The 25696-nt window shown below is 46.0% G+C and overlaps 2 protein-coding genes and 2 long non-coding RNA genes across 6 annotated transcripts in view; 1 reads left to right on the top strand and 3 right to left on the bottom strand.

Moving 5' to 3' along the window:
• Positions 1 to 25696, bottom strand: part of LOC145548478 (butyrophilin-like protein 2) — a 79659-nt gene that overhangs the window by 3556 nt on the left and 50407 nt on the right. The gene's annotated exons all lie outside the window — the stretch shown is intronic.
• The window catches only part of LOC103460896 (uncharacterized), a 37511-nt gene that overhangs the window by 2885 nt on the left and 8930 nt on the right, over positions 1 to 25696 (top strand). The window contains exons 1-3 of one of the 3 annotated variants that reach the window (XM_081598941.1): positions 319 to 341; positions 511 to 1093; positions 1176 to 1343. The exons of 1 other annotated variant lie outside the window; for it this stretch is intronic. In XM_081598941.1, the coding sequence (XP_081455067.1) occupies positions 886 to 1093; positions 1176 to 1343 (376 nt within the window). In that variant the 5' untranslated portion in view covers positions 319 to 341; positions 511 to 885. Of the gene's footprint in view, positions 1 to 318; positions 342 to 510; positions 1094 to 1175; positions 1344 to 25696 lie in introns of those variants that run through there. One more of the 3 variants, XM_081598944.1, reaches the window with a different exon arrangement.
• LOC145548960 (uncharacterized) lies at positions 18157 to 19590 on the bottom strand. The gene is made up of 3 exons (XR_014084905.1): positions 19082 to 19590; positions 18663 to 18802; positions 18157 to 18539 (listed from the first exon to the last, which is right to left on the bottom strand). It is a non-coding gene; the product is annotated as an uncharacterized LOC145548960 (long non-coding RNA).
• On the bottom strand, positions 22362 to 24577 carry LOC145548488 (uncharacterized). Its single transcript, XR_014084498.1, has 3 exons — positions 24219 to 24577; positions 23985 to 24107; positions 22362 to 22642 (listed from the first exon to the last, which is right to left on the bottom strand). It is a non-coding gene; the product is annotated as an uncharacterized LOC145548488 (long non-coding RNA).

Below are 25696 nucleotides of genomic sequence, written 5' to 3'. Positions count from 1 at the left end.
GGATCAGCATTTCTCTCTGTCTGAGACACTGGAGACATTTTACTGGATGGGATTTAATAGGATCTGGTGATAGAATCACTGTGGGGCTGGAGGTTTCTGTGTGTAAATGGATCTGTTGTCTAATAAAGTGACAGGAGATGATGTCTGTTATGAAACAACAATAAATAAAACAATCAATTGACCTTTATAAATAACAGCATCTAAAAAATGAAAATCGTCTATAAATTAAGTCTGAATTTCACAGTTTTATTGTTTTCAACTTGTTCAGCTTTAGTTTATAATAAATATATATTTTATTTATTCTCTAGTTCTGATCTTGCTGAGCTGCTCAACAGATGAAGGTTGGTGAACTTCTGTTACATTAAAGAAAATACTTTACATTTTCAAAGATGTGGTTTGGATAAAAGCTGCATCTGAGAATGTTATGAAAATTTTGATTTGGATAATTATTGAATATGATGCTTTTTGGTTTTATTAGTAACTGGAATCATGATAATTGAATCTCTCCAGTTTCTCCAGCTGCTCTGACTGTGAGTCCCAGCAGATCTCAGTTCTTCAGAGGAGAATCAGTGACTCTGACCTGTGAGGATGGATGGACTGTGAGGAGAAACACAACCGGAGGAACCAGGACTCAGTGTGGAGATGGATTTGGGAGATCATGTGGTTCTACCTGTGAAATCCCTTCACACCCTGATGACTCTGGTGTGTACTGGTGTGAGTCCACATCTGGATCCTCCCCCAGCAGCAGCAGCAGCATCCAGCTCTCTGTCTCTGGTAAGATCAGACTGTGGAGTTAGTGTTGCTGTGTGGAAATGGATGAAATGCTGTAGTTTGTCTCTGTGTTGAGGTGGATCAGTGATCCTGCAGAGTCCTGTCCTCCCTGTGATGGAGGGAGATGACGTCACTCTGAGCTGCAGAGCAAAGAGTCCAGCCCACAACCTCCCAGCTGCTTTCTATAAAGATAAAGTCGTCATTGGTCATGGAGCATCGGGAAACTTTACTCTTAAAACAGTGAAGAGATCTGATGAAGGCTTTTATAAATGCAGCATCAGCGATCAGGGAGAGTCTCCATCCAGCAGGATCTCTGTGGAAGGTCAGAGGATTTAAAATATTGTTAAACTTTGGTTTTTATTAGAAATTGTTGGGCAGTTATTTAATAAATTGTTTTATTTTAGAGAAACCACCAACCACTTCTGATGCTCCACCCTGTCCTTCACCTCCATCATCATCTTCACCTTCCTCCCAGTCTCATCTCTTCATGCTCCTGACTCCACCATGTGTGATTTTTGGGTTTTACTCCCTGATTCTGGTTCTGCTGATTCAACTGTTGAGAAAATGTGAAGGTGAGACAAACCTTTGTTCCTCCATCCAGTTTTATCTAAAATCAATCATTACAGTTAATTTTATCCATTTATTTCTATTTTTTGTAACTAAAGACGTTAAAAGAGAACGTTACTTAAGGCTACAACAGACTTCATGCAACGTTCTGAAATCGGTTCTTACTGACGTGACAAAATGACACCATCTTGTTGTCAGAGAGTCGTCTGCCGAACTCGACACCAGACCCAGTCGAACCATTTCAGAGCTCTGATTGGTCAGAAGTTAGTTGTGCTTCATGCAGAAATGCTCTCAGACAGCAATGTTGATATTTAATATTTTTATCAGACAGAGTGTATTGCACAGGAAGCGTTCAACTTTATCAAAGAGCTAAATCTTAATTTATACTAAAGTCTTTTAATAGAAACTCAGGATGTCGACCACAGAGGGAACATCCAAGGCAGCTCAGGTCGGGTTTCCTCTCCAGAACCGCTGCAGAAATGAGAATCCACACAGATCAGCACTGAAACCCAAACGGGCCGATGTGACGATCTGAGTCACTGCACAGCAAAACAAGGGAGGAAAGAAACTCTGATGATGCTCACTGCAGTTATCAGACCCATATATGATAACAGCTGATATAAAGAGTTCCTGGAGTTTAAAGCCTTTTAGCTGCCAGTCTGGTGACAATAAGCCCCTGGGTCAGAGGGCAGGAAACCCCTCAGGTGCGTGAATGGACAGACCTCTGGGTCAGGATCCTCACAGGACAGAGGAACTCTGGTCACCTGGTGGATCAAACTGGTCACCTGGTGGATCAAACTGGTCACCTGGTGGATCAAACTGGTCACCTGGTGGATCAAACTGGTCACCTGGTGGATCAAGCTGGTCACCTGGTGGATCAAGCTGGTCACCTGGTGGATCAAACTGGTCACCTGGTGGATCAAGCTGGTCACCTGGTGGATCAAACTGGTCACCTGGTGGATCAAGCTGGTCACCTGGTGGATCAAACTGGTCACCTGGTGGATCAAGCTGGTCACCTGGTGGATCAAACTGGTCACCTGGTGGATCAAACTGGTCACCTGGTGGATCAAGCTGGTCACCTGGTGGATCAAACTGGTCACCTGGTGGATCAAGCTGGTCACCTGGTGGATCAAACTGGTCACCTGGTGGATCAAACTGGTCACCTGGTGGATCAATCTGTTCACCTGTGGATCAAGCTGGTCACCTGTGGATCAAGCTGGTCACCTGGTGGATCAAGCTGGTCACCTGGTGGATCAAGCTGGTCACCTGGTGGATCAAGCTGGTCACCTGGTGGATCAAGCTGGTCACCTGGTGGATCAAGCTGGTCACCTGGTGGATCAAACTGGTCACCTGGTGGATCAAACTGGTCACCTGGTGGATCAAACTGGTCACCTGTGGATCAAGCTGGTCACCTGGTGGATCAAGCTGGTCACCTGGTGGATCAAACTGGTCACCTGGTGGATCAAACTGGTCACCTGGTGGATCAAACTGGTCACCTGTGGATCAAGCTGGTCACCTGGTGGATCAAACTGGTCACCTGGTGGATCAAGCTGGTCACCTGGTGGATCAAACTGGTGGATCAAACTGGTCACCTGGTGGATCAAGCTGGTCACCTGGTGGATCAAACTGGTCACCTGGTGGATCAAGCTGGTCACCTGGTGGATCAAACTGGTGGATCAAACTGGTCACCTGGTGGATCAAACTGGTCACCTGTGGATCAAACTGGTCACCTGTGGATCAAGCTGGTCACCTGGTGGATCAAGCTGGTCACCTGGTGGATCAAACTGGTCACCTGGTGGATCAAACTGGTCACCTGGTGGATCAAGCTGGTCACCTGGTGGATCAAGCTGGTCACCTGGTGGATCAAACTGGTCACCTGGTGGATCAAACTGGTCACCGGATCAAACTGGTCACCTGTGGATCAAGCTGGTCACCTGGTGGATCAAGCTGGTCACCTGGTGGATCAAACTGGTCACCTGGTGGATCAAACTGTTAACCTGGTGGATCAAACTGGTCACCTGTGGATCAAGCTGGTCACCTGGTGGATCAAACTGGTCACCTGGTGGATCAAGCTGGTGGATCAAGCTGGTCACCGGGTGGATCAAGCTGGTCACCTGGTGGATCATGCTGGTCACCTGGTGGATCAAACTGGTCACCTGTGGATCAAGCTGGTCACCTGGTGGATCAAACTGGTGGATCAAGCTGGTCACCGGGTGGATCAAGCTGGTCACCTGGTGGATCATTCTGGTCACCTGGTGGATTCAGCTGGTCTCCTGGTGGATCAAGCTGGTCTCCTGGTGGATCATGCTGGTCACTTGGTGGATCAAGCTGGTCACCTGGTGGATCAAACTGGTCACCTGTGGGTCAAGCTGGTCACCGGGTGGATCAAGCTGGTCACCTGGTGGATCAAACTGGTCACCTGGTGGTTCAAACTGGTAACCTGTGGATCAAACTGGTCACCTGTGGATCAAGCTGGTCACCTGGTGGATCAAGCTGGTCACCTGGTGGATCAAGCTGGTCACCTGGTGGATCAAGCTGGTCACCTGGTGGATCAAGCTGGTCACCTGGTGGATCAAACTGGTCACCTGGTGGATCAAACTGGTCACCTGGTGGATCAAGCTGGTCACCTGTGGATCAAGCTGGTCACCTGGTGGATCAAGCTGGTCACCTGGTGGATCAAGCTGGTCACCTGGTGGATCAAACTGGTGGATCAAACTGGTCACCTGGTGGATCAAGCTGGTCACCTGGTGGATCAAGCTGGTCACCTGGTGGTTCAAACTGGTGGATCAAACTGGTCACCTGGTGGATCAAGCTGGTCACCTGGTGGATCAAGCTGGTCACCTGGTGGATCAAGCTGGTCACCTGGTGGATCAAGCTGGTCACCTGGTGGATCAAGCTGGTCACCTGGTGGATCAAGCTGGTCACCTGGTGGATCAAACTGGTCACCTGGTGGATCAAACTGGTCACCTGGTGGATCAAACTGGTCACCTGGTGGATCAAGCTGGTCACCTGGTGGATCAAGCTGGTCACCTGGTGGATCAAACTGGTCACCTGGTGGATCAAACTGGTGGATCAAACTGGTCACCTGTGGATCAAGCTGGTCACCTGGTGGATCAAACTGGTCACCTGGTGGATCAAGCTGGTCACCTGGTGGATCAAACTGGTGGATCAAACTGGTCACCTGGTGGATCAAGCTGGTCACCTGGTGGATCAAACTGGTCACCTGGTGGATCAAGCTGGTCACCTGGTGGATCAAACTGGTCACCTGGTGGATCAAACTGGTCACCTGGTGGATCAAACTGGTAACCTGTGGATCAAGCTGGTCACCTGTGGATCAAGCTGGTCACCTGGTGGATCAAGCTGGTCACCTGGTGGATCAAGCTGGTCACCTGGTGGATCAAACTGGTCACCTGGTGGATCAAGCTGGTCACCTGGTGGATCAAGCTGGTCACCTGGTGGATCAAACTGGTCACCTGGTGGATCAAACTGGTGGATCAAACTGGTCACCTGGATCAAGCTGGTCACCTGGTGGATCAAGCTGGTCACCTGGTGGATCAAACTGGTCTCCTGGTGGATCAAACTGGTCACCTGGTGGATCAAGCTGGTCACCTGGTGGATCAAGCTGGTCACCTGGTGGATCAAACTGGTGGATCAAACTGGTCACCTGTGGATCAAGCTGGTCACCTGGTGGATCAAGCTGGTCACCTGGTGGATCATGCTGGTCACCTGGTGGATCAAGCTGGTCACCTGGTGGATCAAGCTGGTCACCTGGTGGATCAAGCTGGTCACCTGGTGGTTCAAACTGTTGGATCAAACTGGACACCTGGTGGATCAAGCTGGTGGATCAAGCTGGTCACAGGGTGGATCAAGCTGGTCACCTGGTGGATCATGCTGGTCACCTGGTGGATCCAGCTGGTCTCCTGGTGGATCAAGCTGGTCTCCTGGTGGCTCAAGCTGGTCACCTGGTGGATCAAGCTGGTCACCTGGTGGATCAAACTGGTCACCTGGGAGATCAAGCTGGTCACCTGGTGGATCAAACTGGTCACCTGGTGGATCAAGCTAGTCACCGGGTGGATCAAGCTGGTCACCTGGTGGATCATGCTGGTCACCTGGTGGATCAAACTGGTGGATCAAGCTGGTCACCTGGTGGATCAAACTGGTCACCTGGTGGATCAAGCTGGTCACCTGGTGGATCAAGCTGGTCACCTGGTGGATCAAACTGTCCGCTGAGGTTCCACCTGGTCACTGGAACCTCAGCCAGGTGTTCATATTAATGACCCAACAACAATAATAATCTCAGTAATTATTGTTTCAACAAGGTGTTGCGCAATTCTGTGCGTTTCGGTTCCAAAATAACCATCAGATCAGGAGATTAAAATGAACTAATCAACCACCGCTGTGATCATGAGGCTTATTAATGATCGCAAAATAAATATCAAGCCTGAAAACCTGATATAACTGAATGTTTTTAACATAATCTCTGGTCGGCTTGTGGAGCGCAGGCGGTTGCCATAGCAACGGCTGTGCTTAAATGACAGAGAGAGAGTAAAAAGGTGCGAGTGGTTTAGAGTTGATCACCTGTTCAGGTTGTTTTATCTTTGTTTACCTTTGCTGTGGCTCTTTACAGTCGCTGTAGTTTCTGAACGTTCAACAAACGACAAACTTGGACTAATTACCTCGTTTTGTGTGATTATACGTCATTTACAACAAACATCAAACACGGTAAATATGTTTCATTAAGTATTTAACAAGCAAATGGCTTCTACCGCCATAATTATGTGAAATTAAATTAATTGTATAATATAAATAAATAGTTTGGTGCTTTGAGTTCAGAGTCTGAGAGGCTTTTACTTTATCAAACTATTTAGTTTTGCCTCATCCATCCATCCATCCTTCCATCCATCCATCCATCCATCCATCCATCCATCCATCCATCCATCCATCCATCCATCCATCCATCCATCCATCCATCCATCCATCCATTTTCTTCCTCTTATCCGGGGTCGGGTCGCGGGGGCAGCAGCTTCAGAAGGGAGGCCCAGACTTCCCTCCCAAGCCACTTCTTCCAGCTCCTCCAGGAACCTCAAGGCGTTCCCAGGCCAGCAGAGACATCGTCCCTCCAGCGTGTCCTGGGTCTTCCCCGAGGCCTCCTCCCGGTGGGACGTGCCCGGAACACCTCACCAGGGAGGCGTCCAGGAGGCATCCTGACCAGATGCCCGAGCCTCAACTGGCTCCTCTCGACGTGAAGGAGCAGCAGCTTTACTTTGAGTCCATGATGGACCGGTACAGCGCCCGCTTCACAGTAGACGCTGCCCCAATCCGCCTGTCGATCTCCCGCTCTCTTCTTCCCTCATTCGTGAACAAGATCTCCAGATACTTAAACTCCTCCACTTGAGGCAGGACGACCCCCCTGACCCGGAGAAGGCACTCTACCCTTTTCCGGCTCAAGACCATGGCCTCGGATTTGGAGGCACTGAGCCTCATCCCGGCCGCTTCACTCTCGGCTGCGAACCGCTCCAGTGAGAACTGCAGATCACGATCTGATGAAGCCAACAGAACCACATCATCCGCAAAAAGCAGAGATGCGATCCTAAGGCCACCAAAACGGATCCCCTCAACACCTCGGCTGCGCCTAGAAGTTCTGTACATAAAAGTAATGAACAGAATCGGTGACAAAGGGCAGCCTTGGCGGAGTCCAACTCTCACCGGAAACGAGCCCGACTTACTGCCGGCAATGCGGACCTGACTCTGACACAGGTCATACAGGGACCTGACAGCCCGTATCAAAGGGCCCGGTACCCCATACTCCCGGAGTACCCCCCACAAGGCCCCCGAGGGACACGATCGAACGCCTTCTCCAAGTCCACAAAACACATGTAGACTGGTTGGGCAAACTCCCAGAACCCTCCAGGACCCTGCTGAGGGTGTAGAGCTGGTCCAGTGTTCCACGACCAGGACGAAAACCACACTGCTCTTCCTGAATCCGAGGTTCGACTATCCGACGGACCCTCCTCTCCAGGACCCTTGAATAGACCTTACCAGGGAGGCTTAAGAGTGTGACCCCCCTGTAATTGGAGCACACCCTCCGGTCCCCCTTTTTAAACAGGGGGACCACCACCCCAGTCTCCCAATCCAGGGGAACTGCCCCCGATGTCCATGCGATATTGCAGAGTCGCGTGAGCCAACACAACCCTGCAACATCCAGAGCCTTAAGGAACTCCGGGCGGATCTCATCCACCCCCGGGGCCCTGCCACCGAGGAGCTTTTTGACCACCTCGGCGACCTCGTCCCCAGAGATTGGAGAGCCCAACCCAGAGTCCCCAGGCTCAGCTTCCTCAACAGAAGGCATGTTGGTGGGATTGAGAAGGTCTTCGAAGTATTCCGCCCACCGGCCCACAACGTTCCGAGTTGAGGTCAGCAGCGCACCATCCCCACTATAAACAGTGTTGGTGCTGCACTGCTTCCCCCTCCTGAGACGCCGGATGGTGGACCAGAATCGCCTCGAAGCCGTACGGAAGTCTGTCTCCATGGCCTCTCCAAACTCCTCCCACGCCCGAATCTTTGCCTAAGCGACCACCCGAGCCGCATGCCGGTACCCATCAGCTGCTTCTGGAGTCCCACAGGCCAAAAAGGCCCACTAGGACTCCTTCTTCAGCTTGACAGCATCCCTCACCGAAGGTGTCCACCAACGGGTTCGAGGGTTGCCACCGCGACAGGCACCAACAACCTTGCGGCCGCAGCTCCAATAGGCCGCCTCGGCAATGGAGGTACGGAACACGGTCCACTCAGACTCAATGTCCTCCACTTCCCCCGGAACGTGTTCAAAGTTCTGCCGGAGATGAGAGTTGAAGCTCCGTCTCACAGGGGACTCCGCCAGACGTTCCCAGCAGACCCTCACTACACGTTTGGGCCTGCCAGGTCTGACCGGCTTCCTCCCCCACCACCGGAGCCAACTCACCACAAGGTAATGGTCAGTGGACACCACCTTTGGGGGTGTTTCCCACTTCGATCTCAGGGCTTCCAGTCCATATTGTGCAGATGTTCCTGTACACTATGCCCGCCACTTGGTTATGTCGTTCCATTTACGCTTTCCCTGCCAGCATCTTGCACCCTGCTGTTATGTGCTGGACTGTCTCAGGGGCCTCCTTGCACAACCTACACCTTGGGTCTTGTCTGGTGTGGTAGATCTGAGCCTTTCTGGTGTTTAGAGCCTGTTCCTGTGCAGCCAGGATGAGAGCCTCTGTGCTGTCCTTGAGTCCAGCTTTCTCCAGCCATTGGTAGGATTTCCTGACATCAGCCACTTCAGTTATTTGTCGGTGGTACATCCCATGTAGGGGCTTGTCCTCCCATGATGGTACTTCCAGCACCTCGTCTTCTGTTCCCCATTGCCTGAGACATTCGCTGAGCACATCGTCCGTTGAGGCTTTGTCCTTGATGTATTTATGGATCTTGGATGTTTCATCCTGGACAGTGGCTCTCACACTCACTAGTCCTCTGCCTCCTTCCTTACGGCTCGTGTACAGTCTCAGGGTGCTGGATTTGGGGTGGAACCCTCCATGCATGGTTAGTAGCTTCCTAGTCTTAACATCCATGGCCTTTATCTCTTCCATTGGTCAGCTAATTGTTCCTGCAGGGTATCTGATTACTGGTAAGGCATAGCTCTTTATCGCACGGATCTTGTTCTTGCCATTGAGCTGGCTTCTCAGGACTTGCCTTATTCGTTGGAGGTATTTGGCTGTGGCTCCTTTCCTTGTGACCTCATCGAGGTTGCCATTTGCTTGTAGTATTCCCAAGTATTTGTAGCTGTGCTCTATGTTTGCTATTGTTCCTTCTGGGAGTGAGACCCCTTCTGTGTGGACGACCTTCCCTCTCTTTGTAACCATCCGACCACACTTCTCTAGTCCGAATGACATCCCAATGTCAGTGCTGTAGATCCTGGTGGTGTGGATCAGTGAGTCGATGTCTCGCTCGCTCTTGGCGTACAGCTTGATGTCATCCATGTAGAGGAGGTGACTGATCGTGGCCCCATTCTTGAGTCGGTATCTGTAGCCAGTCCTGTTGATGATTTGGCTGAGGGGGTTCAGGTCTATACAGAACAGCAGTGGGGACAGAGCATCTCCTTGGTATATGCCACTTGTGCAAGTGGTTTGCAGTTGGCTTCAAGGGTGGTTTTCCACAGCCCCATCAAGTTTGCAATGAAGGCTCTTAGAGTCCTATTGATGTTGTACATCTCTAAGCATTCAATGATCCAAGTGTGTGGCATTGAGTCATAGGCTTTCTTGTAATCAATCCAAGCGGTACACAGGTTGGTGTGTCGGGTTTTGCAGACTCGGGCGACTGTGTGGTCTACAAGTAGTTGGTGTTTGGCTCCTCTGCTATTTATGCCGATGCCCTTCTGTGCCTTGCTCATGTATTTATCCATGTGCCCGCTTATCTTAGCCGCTATGATGCCTGACATGAGCTTCCATGTTGTAGAGAGACAGGTTATTGGCCAATAGTTGGATGGGACTGAACCCTTTGAGGGATCCTTCTGTATCAGGATTGTGCGCCCTTCAGTTAACCATTCAGGGTGAGTCCGATTTTGTAGCAGCTGGTTCAGTTGAGCTGCCAGTCGCTCATGGAGGGCAGTGAGTTTCTTAAGCCAGTAGGCATGGATCATGTCAGGTCCTGGTGCTGTCCAGTTTTTCATACCCGAGACTGCCACAGTGATGGTTACCGAGTGCTTCAGGTATTGGCATCTGGCTGTACTTCTTGGGAACTGATCTTTTCATTGCACCCCTTTGGAGCTCTGACAGTTGACTCACTTCCCTCCTTGTTATCTTGATTTTAGCCTCTAACCGTCTTTTCCATGGTGGGTATTGGTGAGTCTCATGGTTGCTCTTATAGCCAAGCATCTCAAGGATCACTGATGCTGAGTTGTATATCAGCTCATTGGTTTCTGTTATGGTGTTGGTAGGGATCGTTCTCAATGCTGCATTCACAACTTTAATGAGATTTTCTGATGGTACTTCACTCAGCCGTTGTAATTGTCGTCGGGGTTGTCTGGTGTTCATTCGGGCCATGATTCTCTCTCTCAGGTCAGTTGCTGCCTCGTTCAGCTCAGATGGTTCGTTCATTACTGGGGCTACATACCCAGTCTCTGGGCGGGTAGTTATAGTTAACTGCCTTCTGACCTGGCGTCCTGGCTCCTTCCCGTAGCACTTGTGTTGTACCTCGTCAATCTCAAGTTGTGATAGCAGTTGCCGTTTGCGGATGTTGGAACACTGAGCTACTAGTTGTTTAGCAGTTAGTGTCGACTGAGGATGTCAAACTAACCATTCCTCCCACAGTCTTTGCATGTAGCCCCTCTGACTAGGGTTATTTGAGTAGTAGCATTCCAACAGATCCATGTTTTCACCTCTCGCCCATTTTCGTCTTGTTTCAGTAGCCCATTTTTCATCAAGGTGCTTCCATCCATCCATCCATTTTCTTTCACTCTTGTCCCTCAGTGGGGTCGGGAGGGTTGCTGGTGCCCATCTCCAGCTAACCTTCCGGGCGAGAGGCGGGGTTTTATATATATATATATATATATATATATATATATTTATCCACTTATGGGGCCCTCCAGAGGCTCCAGGGCCCTTAGCGGCCACTTACTTTGCTTTGCCTTGGGCCGGTCCTGGTAGCCAGTAGAATTTCCAGAGTTTGTTTTTGTGTTTTTGTTCTGTGCTCTGTCTAACCTTTGTCATTTCTGTCCAATGGGAGTAAAGATCGTAACCCACGTGTCTTTGTTTAACCATTCCAGACAGACATGATGAGAACCCTTAGCTACTTTAAGCTACAAACTAGAGATGTGCAGATCAGGTTTTTTCCTGCCGATTCCGATCACCCATGAGGGCCGATCACGGCCTATCACAGATATCAATCACATAATTATTATTAATTAATCATAAGCACTACCAGTTAATTATGTGGAAAAAGGAACCATGAATTCACCTTAATTTAGACAAAAACTTGTTTTTAATAACTTTTCCAAAAAGAAAACTAAACAAAACAGGCATTGTGCAAATTGTACTGCTATCAGTAAAACTATCTTTAACAGACTGATAACATATGGAGGCTCTGAAGAGGCTAAATTATGCAAAGAGCCAAAATAAAACCTCTCAACATTGCCAAAAAATTCAAGTATAAAACTTTCAAAGGCAAATACAGGATCCATTACAATAAACAATCCAGAGTTACTGAATGAAAACTTCCTGTTAGCATGGCGGCTAGCTGATTACTGCTAGTTCTGAGTGGCTGTTTCTGACTGAGCAGAGTAATTATGCAGAACAGGGAGGAGATCGATTATTTTTTTAGAGATTATCTGTCTCATGTTAGGACAGCGAAAATTTTAATACGTATGTAAAATTAATTTTTTTAGGTTAGATGCTGCAGCTTTAAGCTGAGGTTCGGTGTGAGAGTCACTACCAGATGGAGCAGAAGCGGCGCTCTGTCTGTGAAATATTACTACCTGTAGCGTAGCAGCGGTTCAACAGCGAGAGCAGAACCAGCGTCTTACATCGCAGCTCCAAGACTTAAATCATTTTGTGGGTTATTTGTTTAGCTTTCTGACCGTCATGCTAATCCGGGTGAGTGTTTGTAGCTGTGCTGCTTTACCTGCTATCTGATCCTCCATGTGTCTTTTTTACTGCAGTGAGCCTCGATGTAGCCAAACTCCGTCAAGTATGTCATTGTTTTTATGTCATATTAGCTTCGTTGTGTTGATGCATTTTGACCTGCTTCAATTTTCCGCTGCAACACGCAAACGTCCCCATTCACTCAGTGCGTTATAGTTATAGTTCCACATCGCTTAGGATTTGTTGCTGCGCGTTTGCAGAGTGAAGGAAAGAGGAGACCAGCTGCACAGGCAGGCTGAGAAATGAGATGCAGGTGATCGGTATCGGCAACAAGAGCCAATGATCGCCGATCACCGATCATGCACTTTTTCACGGAAATCGGCCGATTATGATCGGTGACCGATCGATCGGCACACCTCTAGTACAAATAGAAAATACCAAATATCACCAGAGAGAAGTGGAAATGTAACTGTTTTCTGCTGACCTGAGTATCGCCCGCCTGAGTCTCTGAGAAATCCTGGACCGGAGGAGAATCCACATAGTCTGTCGGACGTTAAGACCAAAATCTGGGAGGAGAGTCAATGTTGATGTTTATGTTACTTGACACTGAATTAAAACATCTTTATTCCTTCAGCTGCATTTTTAACCATTATTTTTCCAGGACGTTCCTGGAGATTAAATCTCATTTTCCCACCAGTGTACATTAAACAAACGGATTTAATTAGTTTCCAATGTTTCTGTGATTCCAGATGTTCCTCCAGGATCAGATGACCTCTGACCTTCAGTCTCATCATGACGACCAGCTCAGGTTTCAACTCTCCTAACATCAGATTATAACTGCTGATTATTTTAGTTCAGGTTTTCTATCTTTCTTTATGCTTCACTTCAAGATCATCTCAATAAAAAAAAGTCTTGATTTTTTTTTCTCACAAACTGTAATCTTTATTTAACTTAAAGAAGATGTTGAACTGAAGCTATTTTTTTGTTTGGGTTTTCTTCTAACCAGTGTAAAGTTCAGAGAAGCTTATGAAGAAAATTACATATTAACATTAAACAGATTAAATGTTTTAACATTACTTGGACAAAAACGGCAGAAGAAGAAAACATCAATGTGTTAATGTCATTTTTTAATGATTAATTTTGCTTTGTTTTTAACCAATGAATACTTTCATGACTGTAATGAGAAAAATAAAAAATCTCATTTCAGATTTCCAGCTTTGTGTTCTTTAGTATTTTATCTTGAATAAACTCATCATGATTTTTTCCCCTCAATATTTTCCTCTGCAGATTTTACACTTCATTGTTAGCCTGAGCATTCATGGCTGCTGTAGCAGAGAGCAAGGAGAGGGTGTGAGCAGCACATACCCGAGGGTGATTGACAGCACTAAGTCAACAATTCATAGCCAGTGAACTAAGCAGTGGCTCCATAATAAATATTTAAAGGTTCTGGAGCGGTCCAGTTGGTATCCAGAACCTGAAACTGATAGAAAAACTTCCTCACAGGAAGTTGATGCTCCATGTTGCCCAGCAGAAAATCACCCCAAAGCATGATGCTTCCCCCTCCATGCTTCATGGCTGGGATGGTTCTACTGGAATTGGACTCATCCTTCTCCTTCTTCCAAATATGTTGAGTGAAGTTTCTTCTAAAAAGTTTTATTTTAGCCTGATGTGACCTTTTGACCCCCCGCTGCTCCTCCTCTGGATCCTCCAGATGGTCACTGGAAAACATTTGACTGGTCTGGCAGAGGGAGCTGATATATTATTTTAATTCATGACAAAGTGTGTTACTAAGGTAACCTTTAGACTGTAGTCCCAGCTCTCTTCAGGAAACGATCCGGGTCCTGCCATGTAGTTCAGGGCTGACCTCTGACCTTTCTAATGACCTCTGATTCTCCAGAAGGTCAGGTCTTACCAGGAGCTCCAGTCTGCTGCGGAACCAGCCGAGGTTCAGAGATGGTAGACGGACGGCGTTGGAGGGCGGACAGGTAAGAGCTTCAGCTCACCGGGAGTCAGTGTGAGGGAGGCAGCCAAGGAGCTCCAGGTGGGTCGTTTTACTGTGGGGGGTGTGAGTGGGAGCTCGGGCACCAAAGGGTAAAGTCCAACAGCGTCTCGAGGAGAAGAATACTCAGGGAACAGCCAGGAGCTTGGATCTTAAAGTGGTTGGAACCAGTAAGGAAACCATTAAGGAAATATCATTACTGGCTAAACACTCTGGCAACAAGGTGTTGGCTGACTCCTACTCTTAAGCTCCTTACAGATGAGACAACCTCCAACAGGTGTGTAAAATTCCAGCGTCGCCGGTCACGCCCACCAGAGATCGACCACTAGGCGGCCCCTGGTGGAAGGAATGAGAAGCAACAACAAAAAAACCTGACCATCCAGGGTCCCAACAAAAATGTATTAATGGGTTGATACTAGTTAATGTACATGTACTTTAATCATTTTATTGTTTTAACCCTTTGAGCTCGTTGACACTTTAGTGAAATCTAAACCAGAAGGAGAAAAAAATACTGAAATAATAAAAATATGAAAAGATTAAAGGACCATTACAGTAGAAACCGGTCAACAACATTGAAGCAGCAATTGTTGGGTAGTTCCTTCCTCATCTTCATCCACCCAGAGGTCCTCAGGGAGCAGGAGGTGTGCTCAGCCTTACTGTGGTTCTCCAACGCACCTGTTTGTCATCTACCCTCATAACGGGAGGCATAAGTGGAGCCGACTGCGGCTCGGCCAACACCAGAGTGTTTGCCCATGTGGTAATTCAGCTTCCTCAGAGTCTCTAGATCTATGTCTGACGTTTATTGAGTTTGTACTTACCGGTGTTGTGTTTACCTTATCAGGTACGCTGTCCCTTTGGATTCCACCTAGATGAGGTTCCTTCCCTCTGGTTCCTGGCGATCCAACGATCCCCTTAGCAGTTGTGCCCCACTCGTCCTACGGTGCGTCCGACTGGTTCCTGCTCCCGTGAGTCTCCCTCTGGCTTGGTTTCCCCGGTGGGGCTTCCATCCGTGTCTGAAAGAGCTGTGTACTACACTGACTTTGCTGGACATCATTAAAACCTATAAGAGTTGCCTAGTTCTCCTTATGGTCTTTTCTGCATGTGGATCAGACAAATCCCTAAAACCATGACAGAAATAAGTGAACATAAATGTTTTTGTTATAGTTTTAAAGATACAATAATCTGTTAGACATGAAAAGAAGAAAATTAGGCCATGGAAAAAACTAAATCCTCATCAGAAATGTTTTATGTGGCAACAAGGTGGACCTCTTACTGACACGTCATGAAATGTCTATTGATGTGTGATTTGAAATGGCTGGTTTTCCACACAATGAGATTAGAATCGACAATATTGATTAGCTCAATGTTATGATAAATATTTTAACTTTTGGTTTATATTTCAAATTCTTACTTTATAAGTTACTAATATTAGTTTGAACAATATTTTATTCATCATGTTTGTAACCCCTTTTATGACATCATACAATCCAAATGGGAAAGCGCCCAAAATGGCAGTGAGATAGTATTAATGTTCGATACAACAGATTTTCTTTCCGATCCAATACTGAGTAAAATTTAAGCTGGTATTGGCAATACAGATCCCATACTTTGCGCAAAGACAGTTAATTTGTTTCTTAATTAAATAAAAAATAAATGTAATCCACATCTTGGCTTCATAAAAAGAACACAATGTACTCTGATGCACTCATTTTCAACTCAGAAGTACATTGAGACAACAATCTTGTTTACTATAAGCTATTTTAATTCAGCAGAAATATACAAAACATGTGAAAATACAAAACATGTGAAAATGGAGTTGCAAACTAAAAAAAAGAAAATTAGTAAAGTAATAACCCTACTAAATATACTGCTAAAAAAATAAAGGGAACACTTAAGTGTTCACTTAAGTGTTTAAGTGTTCCCTTTATTTTTTTTGAGCAGTGTACATCCTTGTTTAATTATTAAAACTACTATAAAATGACAGCTGAAATGGCTTCATGTCGCTTTTTTAATAATCTGTCAACATGTTCATTTCTGAGTTAGTGAGCGTCAGCAGCACGCTGCGCATGGGCATTACGTCCTTACACATTACATACTTACCAAGCGGAAGAAAAAGTAGTTCCCATTAACAACGTTTCATTTGGGCAAGATCTCAATAATTTAGTTACTTTCTAACGTGCTCTTGTTAATCTACATTATCTCAAATTACCAAAGTGTTGAAAGTATTGATCCTTGGATCTGACAATAGATTTTAAAGAATTAAGTTCTGGTATCGGAAAAATCGATATTTCAGTATCAATCCGCACATCACTAACGGCAACGCCAGAGATCATTTAACTGCCCTGATTAACGGTTAATTCAGTTGTAACAGCCTAACTAAGCTTTTATCTACTGTACTTTTATAAGATTTTCTTTTGGCAAATTCTCTAATCTCGGTTGGACATGGATGAAGATGGAGGACTTTTTTACGTGTATAGACCCTACAGCTGCTGTACTGAGAGGTAAGTTTAAAGTTGTCTGTCTTTCTAAGATAAGCTAACTGAAGCTAGTTAGCATGTCGTGAAATGCCAATTTTCATCCGCGGTTAAAGAGCCGCTCTTGTGAATATGAGCTTTGAACAGTTATTAACCACAATAGCTGTGGCTTAAAAATAATATCGACACGAGTTTTGGTAGCTTCCGTTTTTAACATAGCTAAGGTGGCTTCTCATTTAGCTTCTGATTCGGGAAATGGTTAAAGGGCAATTCCGCCTAGTATTTCACTAACTGAGGGTGTTTAATGTGCTGTAATTTAAAAACTTAAATGCAATGAGTATAAAAGCCTAGGTTAGATATTCCACACTGTTGCCAGGATATTTTAAACACTATTTTTAATTGGTGAATTTAAATAGTCCTAGTTTGATTTAATTAAAATGACTTTATTGCCATCTTGAATTCATGTAATATTGTAATTGAGCACATGAACTAAAATAAGACTCGTTTTATTTTTCAAGTAAACCAAACTGTTGCCATGGTGAAGCCTATGCCAGACACGTCTCCAATCACGTATTGCACCATTTACAAGAAACTTTGGGAATTGCAAGTGACGACGTCCTTCACGTTCCTGAGGTAAGAAATTTATGATAATGTTCTTCCATATCAGCCTCAGGAGATGATTGAGGGATGAAGAGATGCTGATTTCTGGTTCTTTAGGTTCTAACGGGTCTACAGTTCCTCTCCTGATCCATTCTGTCTGGTATCACACTGGGCTCTAGGTAACCGTGGCAACAGCGTCCTGGGGTCCTTTAGCTCCCGCCACCAGTGTTTTATTTTGGTGGTTGTTGCACTTAGTGTTGATATGTGTGTGATAGATGTCTATAGAAATACGGAACAAATACGGAGGGCTAGCTTTTCACCACTTTACGAATCAGAAAGATGTCCTCTAGGGAATAAAATAAAATGTTTACAGGCTTAAATAATCTAAAGAAACTTCACAACCCCCCCTTTACAAACTTTTGATTTAATGCCTGAACTCGGAGAAAAACAGATGATTGTCTGTTCCTGTGAAATGTGTCATGAAATGAGACGAGAACAAAACAACAGGTTTCAGGCAGAGGACAGAGAGGAGGAGCAGAGCAGAGCCGCTGGAGGAGAAACAACAGAACATCCTGAAACAAAATGTCCGACTCTCAGTTCATCAGCTTCAGCTCATCTTTCTAACACAGCAGGACAATGGTATGTATTTAAAGCTATAGAATGGCCTAGTCAAAGTCTAAATTTAAGTTAGGTTGCTGTGCAATAAGTTTAGTCTTGCCATTGTTATTTTGTGTCCAGTGTGGCTGAATTAGAGCGATTCTGTGAACTGGGTCGATCTTCCTCTAGTGACGAGGCGTTGCTGATTACTGCAGTCGGTTGTTGGCAGCTGATGACATTTTTATTTGAAAACATATTTTAGTTTATGGTGCAGATTCATGATCTTCTGTCAGACAAACAGTATCTAAATCAACATCAATGAGGAAAAGTCTGAATGTTGATCTATTGAACATGTTTACTCTGAAGAACCAGAAAGAAAAAAATCACACATTACAAACATGTTTACTTCCTGTTTCTTGGTACAATGATTGTTAAAAACTTTGTGGTTTCTGCAGCGTTTCAGTTGAATTTCCATCGTTTATATTTAGTGATGAGCTGCAGGGTGTGAAGATGAAAAAACAGACGAGCTGCTGAAACTGGAGGGGTGAAAGGTCAGAGAAAGGCTTTGGTTGGTTTGTAAATGTGTGGAACAAACTGTGAAGAGCAAACAGACGTTAAAACGATGATCTAAATCTGATGAACCTTTGAGAAGCAGCAGGATGAAGCTGCTCCTGCAGGTTTCCTGATTAAATTAAACTCAGCTGCGTTTTGCCTGGTGGATTCTGGGAACATGCTGAGGATGTTTGACTCGCCTCAGAGTCTGGAAGCAGAGCTGATGAAATGTTGCTTCAGTTTCTGATCTTCTTTTCCTCAGCAGAAGTTTGTCCTCTGATCAGCTAGAGATCCTGAGAGACTCCCTGTTATTCTCTTCCATCACATCCCCATACCGCTTCTCCCCCCACAGTTTGGGAATCTCTGCATTAGTGGAACAATCTGTAACAGGAATGAAGATAAAATGACTTTTTAATGAGGATTATGTTTCTCCCATGACCTAATAATCTTCTTTTCATGTCTAACTGATTATTGTACGTTTAAAAGCATAAAAAAATTATTTACTGCTTAGCTATTGCTGCTTCAGCTTTGTTCACCAGTGTCTGCTGTAATCGACCCCCAGCCTGCTTGGCGCCCTGGGTGAACCACCTTTCAGTCCGGACCGACCCAGTTCCTCAGCCTCTGATCTGTGATCCATGTTTTATCTAAGTGATCAAAATCTGAAGTTAGCTTAGCCTCACTTAGCCTAAGTTAGCCTCACTTAGCCTAAGTTAGCCTCACTTAGCCTCAGTTAGCCTCAGTTAGCTTCAGTTAGCCTCACTTAGCTTCAGTTAGCCTCAGTTAGCCTCAGTTAGCCTAAGTTAGCCTCACTTAGCCTAAGTTAGCCTCACTTAGCCTGAGTTAGCATCAGTTAGCCTAAGTTAGCTTCAGTTAGCCAGCAGCCTGTTTTGACCCAGACCTCCATCCTGTCACGTTCATCCTACCTGATCTCTCTTCCTGCTCTTCATCACTCATCCTCTTCCTCACTTCCTGCTCTCAGTCTTCATCTCTATCTGCTCCTCTTTGTTTCAGGTTCCAGCTGGAGGTCAGGAAAAACTGTTTTCTTAGTCCTGACCCCCCACACTGATTCTCCTCAGTGACCTGTAAGGTCAGCAGGTCATCAGAGAGTCACCTGATGACCTGCAGCAAAGGTCATCAGGTCAGGACTCAGACCTGCGGCGGCCATGTTGAGGACTGAGGCCTCCATGTTGGAGTCACATGTTTTATCCCTGTTTCACCTCAGCAACCGTAACTTTTCTGAAGTTTGATGATTTATATAGTAAATTTTAGAAAATAATTTTAATTTACATAGTTTTAAATACTTTTAGGCTTTATTGTCCTTTAGGACATGAACAGGAGGGACGACCTGCAGCCAAACCTGAGAATCAAACCCAGAGCAGCGACTGCAGCCTCCAAACACCCTGGATGGTTTTAACACCTTTACACTGATGATGATGATGATGATGATGATGTTAGTGGAAAATGACTGACTGGTTTCAGTTCCTCTAGAAACAGGAAGTAGTTTCTCTAAGAAAAGCAGCAGAACCCTGAGGTCCGTTTCTCAGGAGGTTGAGTTTCAGAACCTGCTGCAGTTCAGTCAGTTTAAAAACATTTAAAAATCTGATCTGATTCCAGGTTTAAAGTCAGAGAACTGAGATATAAACCCGGTTCTGTTCCTCCAGAACCTCAGACGGTTCCATGAACCAGTTTTCTGTTTCTGGTTTCTCTTCTTCTCCGTTTCTTTTAATTTAGTCCTTTTTTTCCTTCATTCTCTCAGAATCTCCATGATTCTAAACTCATGTTATGATCTAAACCTCCTGATCCAGACTAAAATCCACAGAGAATAAATAATCTGCCTCTAATCCAGCTGTGACCCTTTGTGACCTCAGGGTCATCCAGACACTGCAGCTCCAGGACCAACAGCGCCCCCTGGTGGCAGCGGCTCAGGTTTCATCCAGAGGCTGCTGCTGCTTCATCATCATCATCATCATCATGGAACAGAGTGAGAACCTAAACTAATATCCCGTATTGATTAAATGTTAATAGAAAAAGTGAGTAAAATATTAAGGAGATAATAAACAGCTACGAACCCAGAATGAATAAAATCATCTTTAGTTTAGTTATTGATCTGAATCCAGTCTGACATGTTGATGGTTTCAATCAGTCTGATTGATTAATCCTGTAGCAGCAGCTGCTCTGCCCCCTGCTGGTCATCTGGCTGAACTTCATCTGAACTCAGAAACACTTTGATTCTCTGAGCTGCTCGTTTATTAATCAACATTATTTTAATTATAAATTAGTTAATCAATTATCTGCCTTTTAGCTTCTCTGTGCACAGAAAGAGTTTCAGCTGTTTCCATGGTAACGACCTCACCAGCCCAAGGTAGGCAGGAGTTTGATGATTTCACTGATGATGTCATCACTGAGCGTGACCTTTGAACTGACTTTGTCTCAATGGATAAATTATAAATGTAGCTTTTTAAAAAGTTGTTCTTCATGCTTCTGGATTTCTGTTTGGATGCTCCGGTTCTTCTTCTCTCCATCCTGGTTCCCAGATCTGAACTGGAAAACACAAACAGGGAGAAGGTCCTCGCTGCAGCAAACAGGAAGGGGCGGGGACGGACCACAGTCAGTGTCATACCTTATTTGGAAATGGGACCATTGCAATCCGGCAGTGAAGGGGGCGCTATTTCCTATACTTCCGTTTTATTTTCTTTTGAAATCTGTGATATATTTTCGCCTTTAGGAAGGAGTTTCACTCTAAAAATGTATTTGAACTTCTTCTTTTATTTACTTCAGCAAAGCTCACAGTTTTGATCTAACTCTGTAGCTTTCAGTGAACTTCTAAATCTGCTACTTAGTCGCATCTTTTTGGGCCTGCTACTGCCTCTAGTGGCGTGGGGGTGGTAGCACAACCAATATAATTACATTACAAAATCAGAATACCACAAAATCTGTATTATTTACTATTAATTTCGGCATTACCGGCAGGTTTTAATTCTTAGCAGCGGCGGAGCCGCTTCCGCAGTGGTTGAGCAGCGGACTGCGCATGTTACAGTCTAATTAACTTCTACCTAATTTATTTCAAGATAAACTGCCGGCTCCTCAAATGGATTAACACAACGTTGCATTCTCTTTAGTTTTCTCTGGTCTGTAATGGAGACTTGAATTTAACGCACCATTTCGACCAAAGGTTTTGAATGCACTTCCTAACCAGACGCTCCAAAGCGTCCGGTCTTCAACTCGCTGCCAGCTCCCGGTCAGAAAGACGCATTTAGTTCAGAGTCCGTGAGATGATATTCAGAAAGGATGTTTTTATTGATTGATTTCAGTTGCCTCAGAGATTAAATCTTTGCGTAAAGTCTATAATGTCGGACCATGTGAACCAGTCAAGGGTGTTAATTACAACCCATCAAATGAAGGACCTGATCTGATCGTTTAAAAAAAATAACCGGTCAAATACGGAAAATATTCAGTTAACGTACCTCTGTGTTGGGGTGAAGAAGGATCAGCTTTGCCATCCTTCTCGCCACTGAGCCTCAGTGCCACAGAGCCTCAGAGACACAGAGTCGTCCTCTGGCCAATACTGGGTCCAGAACAGAGACAATCTGACAAACATCAGGCAGCAGCACAACATCTATATTGTCAAAATGAAATAAGACTATATTTGTTTGAAATATTATCTACTTTAATGAAAATATGGTTATATTTAAACATGTTGTGTCATAGAAAAGATGTGGATTTAATTCTGGAAGCTCAAGTTTCCCTCTCAACTCACAGCAGGAGAAACAATGGAGGAAAATATTAATTTGATTTGACGTTCATCCTTTCATCACTATCACCTTTTTAATCATTCCCCACACATGGATCCTGCAGAACCTCTGCTGTGCAGCAGAACCGAGTCGGGATGGGAGCAGAGAAACTGGGAAGGAATGTCTGCAGTTCACCTGTGGAGCAGGAATTGAGGCGAAGCCAGTGGCTGACCGATGAGGATCAGGAGGATCGAGGCCAGACGTTCCTGACCTGCAGGATCCATTGTGAAGAAGGTGTTCATGTTGGTGACCAGAACGTTCCAGAACCAGCTGGAGGTTCTGACCCACCCACGAGCTGCATTGTGGGTAATTTTCCGCCGCAACACGCAAACGCAGTGGCGCAACTACACATTATTCAGGTGGATGCGAAAACATAGATCGGCGCCCCTCCTCCCCCCAACCGAGGGAAGGAACGTCAGGGTCAAGGAGCGACGCTGTCATCAGTCGTCGTGTTCTTCAGAATCAGAGACACGTCTCCTTTCCTGATCTGATTTAGCAGCAGATCAACTCGGTCCCTGAAAGATGGATGCTGGGCTCCTGGATTGATCTTCTCATCTTTGTACAGGAGGACATATTCTGTCCCCAGATCGGTTCTCTTCCACTCTGCAACTAGGATTTTCCCCTGTTCAGGATCTTTACATGTCAGAATGACGTTATCTCCAGGTTCAGCTTTGATTGTCACGTTGTTCTGATCTGAAGGAGAGAAAACAGAGCAGAGAGGTCAGAGGTCAAACTGGACTTTAGACAGTGATCAGTGTAGGTCTGTGTGATGAAGAACAACGAGCTCAGATCCATCAAGATTCATCCAACAGCAGAAACCTCAAAACACTGAAACCTGCAGAAGAACAGTTTAGTGAGAGCCAGCTGGACCCGATCAGCGGCTGATTCTAAACAGCCCCGCTTGGCCGGCCCGATTGGAACCACAGCTCTTGTGGTTCCAAGGAGCCGGGTCGAACCGGGTCGGAAGTTCTAATGCAAACACGGTCGGCCCTACTTTGAACCCGTTCCGTTCCTTGCAGTGCGAAAACAGCTTAGCTGAAATAGATAAACAAAAAGTCACAATGAAATAAAAACTAAACCACATTGATAAACCCAGAACTATTATAACCCCATGTCCAAGTGGTCCGGGTCGCATCTGTAGAAATCAGCTCTGTGTCGTTCAGACTGTCATGAAAAGACCAGACAGAGGTCACATAAAGGAGAAAAAGCTGGATTTGGATCACTGTAGACTGCAGTGTGAACGTATGCAGCCTTATTTGTAGGCTCTGGCCGCCTTGGACAATCTGGCTCCACCAGATCTCACAGCATCGCGCAGTTCATCAAAAGCCGAGTTGGTCATCTGAAAGTAGATCTGTGCCATAGAGTCTTGTTTCCTGTAATATCAGTGGATTATTTGACATCAGTGGAAAGAAAATAATATCATGTCATTTTAGCTGAGGCTGACCTGTGCAGGTGAGGCCCTGTGGGCCTGAAGTGAACAAGTGAACATGGCGGAGCAGAACACATGGGCTACTTATATGTAAAACGGTTGAATATCCCAATAAGGGTTTGGTACGTAAATATCACGTCAGTGGTTTTTGAAAGGTAGCACCGACAGACAGAAATGGCCATCTAGATGAGCTACGGTAGGAAAATGTGATGAGGTAGCCCAGATCGTCAGAACACCGACTCGGCATGTAGACCAGGGGTGGGCAGCTCCGGGCCTGGAGGGTCTCCTGCAACTTTTAGGTGTGTCTCAGGTTCAACACACCTGAGTCAAATAATGAGGTCGTTAGCAGGACTCTGGAGAACCTGCCTGCACTGAGGAGGTGATTCAGCTGTTGGATTAAAGTGTGTTGGACCAGGGAGACGTTAAGAGCTGCAGGACTCCGGCCCTCCAGGACCAGGATGGCCCACCCCTGATGTAGAGGTTCTGCTAATGAGGGGTTAAATCATTCAGAGGGGTTAAATCAGGGAAATGACTAAAACCTGTAGGATATCGGCTCTTGAGGACTGACTAAAGTACATTTTAACCATATTTCCAGCTGAATCTCACCTGCAGCAGAGACAAACTGCATGAAGACCAGAGACAGCAGGAGCAGAGACGCAGTCAGAGAGGAAGAATCCATTTCCTGGTTGGTTCGGTCTCTCCGTCCGAAACTCAGATTCATTCATGTTTCTAAGTGGAAAATGTTTCATCGGGACATAAAAACACTGAGTTTAACTTAAACACACCAGGCAGTTAGAAGAGCGGTGGAACTAGAATAAATGAATGAAAGTGAAAACTCACAGCGTGCTGAGCCCTGCAGAGGGAAGGATGGAGGTGAAGTTTATGATGCGTTCCAGTGGTAATGAAAAACTGGGAAACTGTCCCAAGAAGTCAGAAACTGTGAGCAACTCTGACTATCCTCAGTTTTGTCTTTTAACTTTTAATGCTGTGTTCAAAAAGGACCTGCTGCAGCAAACAAAGGGGGACGGGGACGGGCCACTTGTCAGTTTCAAACCTTATTTGGAAATTACACTTCGGAAGTGAAAGGGGCGCCATTTCCTGTACTTCCGTTTTCTGTGATATATTTTCACCTCTAGGGAGGAGTTTCATTCTCAGAATGTATTTGAACTTCTCTCTTTTATTTACTTCGGCGCAGCTCACAGTTTTTAGCAATGGGGTACATGCCACGAGAGGTGGTGACGTATTTCCATTTGAATTTATGCCACATAGATCGTTTCCAGGTCCCTCTTTCTCCTATTGTTTTTACCCAAAGCTGCAAGATCTGTACCATGAAAAAGACGCAAAACTTAAAACATCTGTGTGCTTCTGGTACAACAACCGAGTTTTGTGGTGTGCCGTTGTGTCCAGTAATTAGCCGGTACCATCCAGTGCTTAGTTTTTTCATTTTCCTGCTGATATCAAGGCGACAGCGGACTGTAGCCAAGACTTAGCCACTACAGCTAACACACGGTTTGTAGCTGCCTGCTGTTTCAAAGCTTGAGGATGTTGAAGATCCAGCGTCAGAAATGGGAAGACGGAGGTTAAAAGTTAGCTGTACGAGCTTCGTTCACTGGATTAATTTGTTGGAGGAAAATAATGCCGGAGGGCTGCACAGTGGTGCAGTTGGTAGAGCTGTTGCCTTGCAGCAAGAAGGTTCTGGGTTTGATTCCCGGCCCCAGTCTTTCTGCATGGAGTCTCCATGTTCTCCCTGTGCATGGTGGGTTTTCTCCTGGTACTCCGGTTTCCTCCCACAGTCCAAAACCATGACTGTCAGGTTAATTGGCCTCTCTGTGTTGCCCTGCGACAGACTGGTGACCTGTCCAGGGTGACCTGTCCAGGTGACCCCGCCTCTCACCTGGAACGTTAGCTGGAGAGGCAGCAGCACCTCCTGACCCTCTGAGGGACAAGGTTTTAGAAAATGGATGGATGGATAATAATGCTGCAGGAAATCCACTGCTATGGGAACAGACTGACAACAGAGGCAGCGATTCCCCTCCTCTCTCTGCCCCTCCTCTCTCTCTGCCCCTCCTCTCTCTCTGCCCCTCCTCTGTCTGTCCCTCCTCTCTCTGCCCCTCCTCTCTCTGTCCCTCCTCTCTCTCCCCCTCCTCTCTCAGCCCCTCCTCTCTCAGCCCCTCCTCTCTCTGCCCCTCCTCTCTCAGCCCCTCCTCTCTCAGCCCCTCCTCTCTCTGCCCTCCTCTCTCTGCCCCTCTTCTCTCTCTGCCCCTCCTCTCTCTCTCCCCTCCTCTCTCTCCCCTCCTCTCTCTCCCCCTCCTCTCTCT

This window comes from Poecilia reticulata, chromosome 18 (genome assembly GCF_904066995.2).
Source record: "Poecilia reticulata chromosome 18, P_reticulata-male-v2, whole genome shotgun sequence".
Lineage (NCBI taxonomy): Eukaryota > Metazoa > Chordata > Actinopteri > Cyprinodontiformes > Poeciliidae > Poecilia > Poecilia reticulata.
This window is presented reverse-complemented; position numbering and strand designations above follow the sequence as displayed.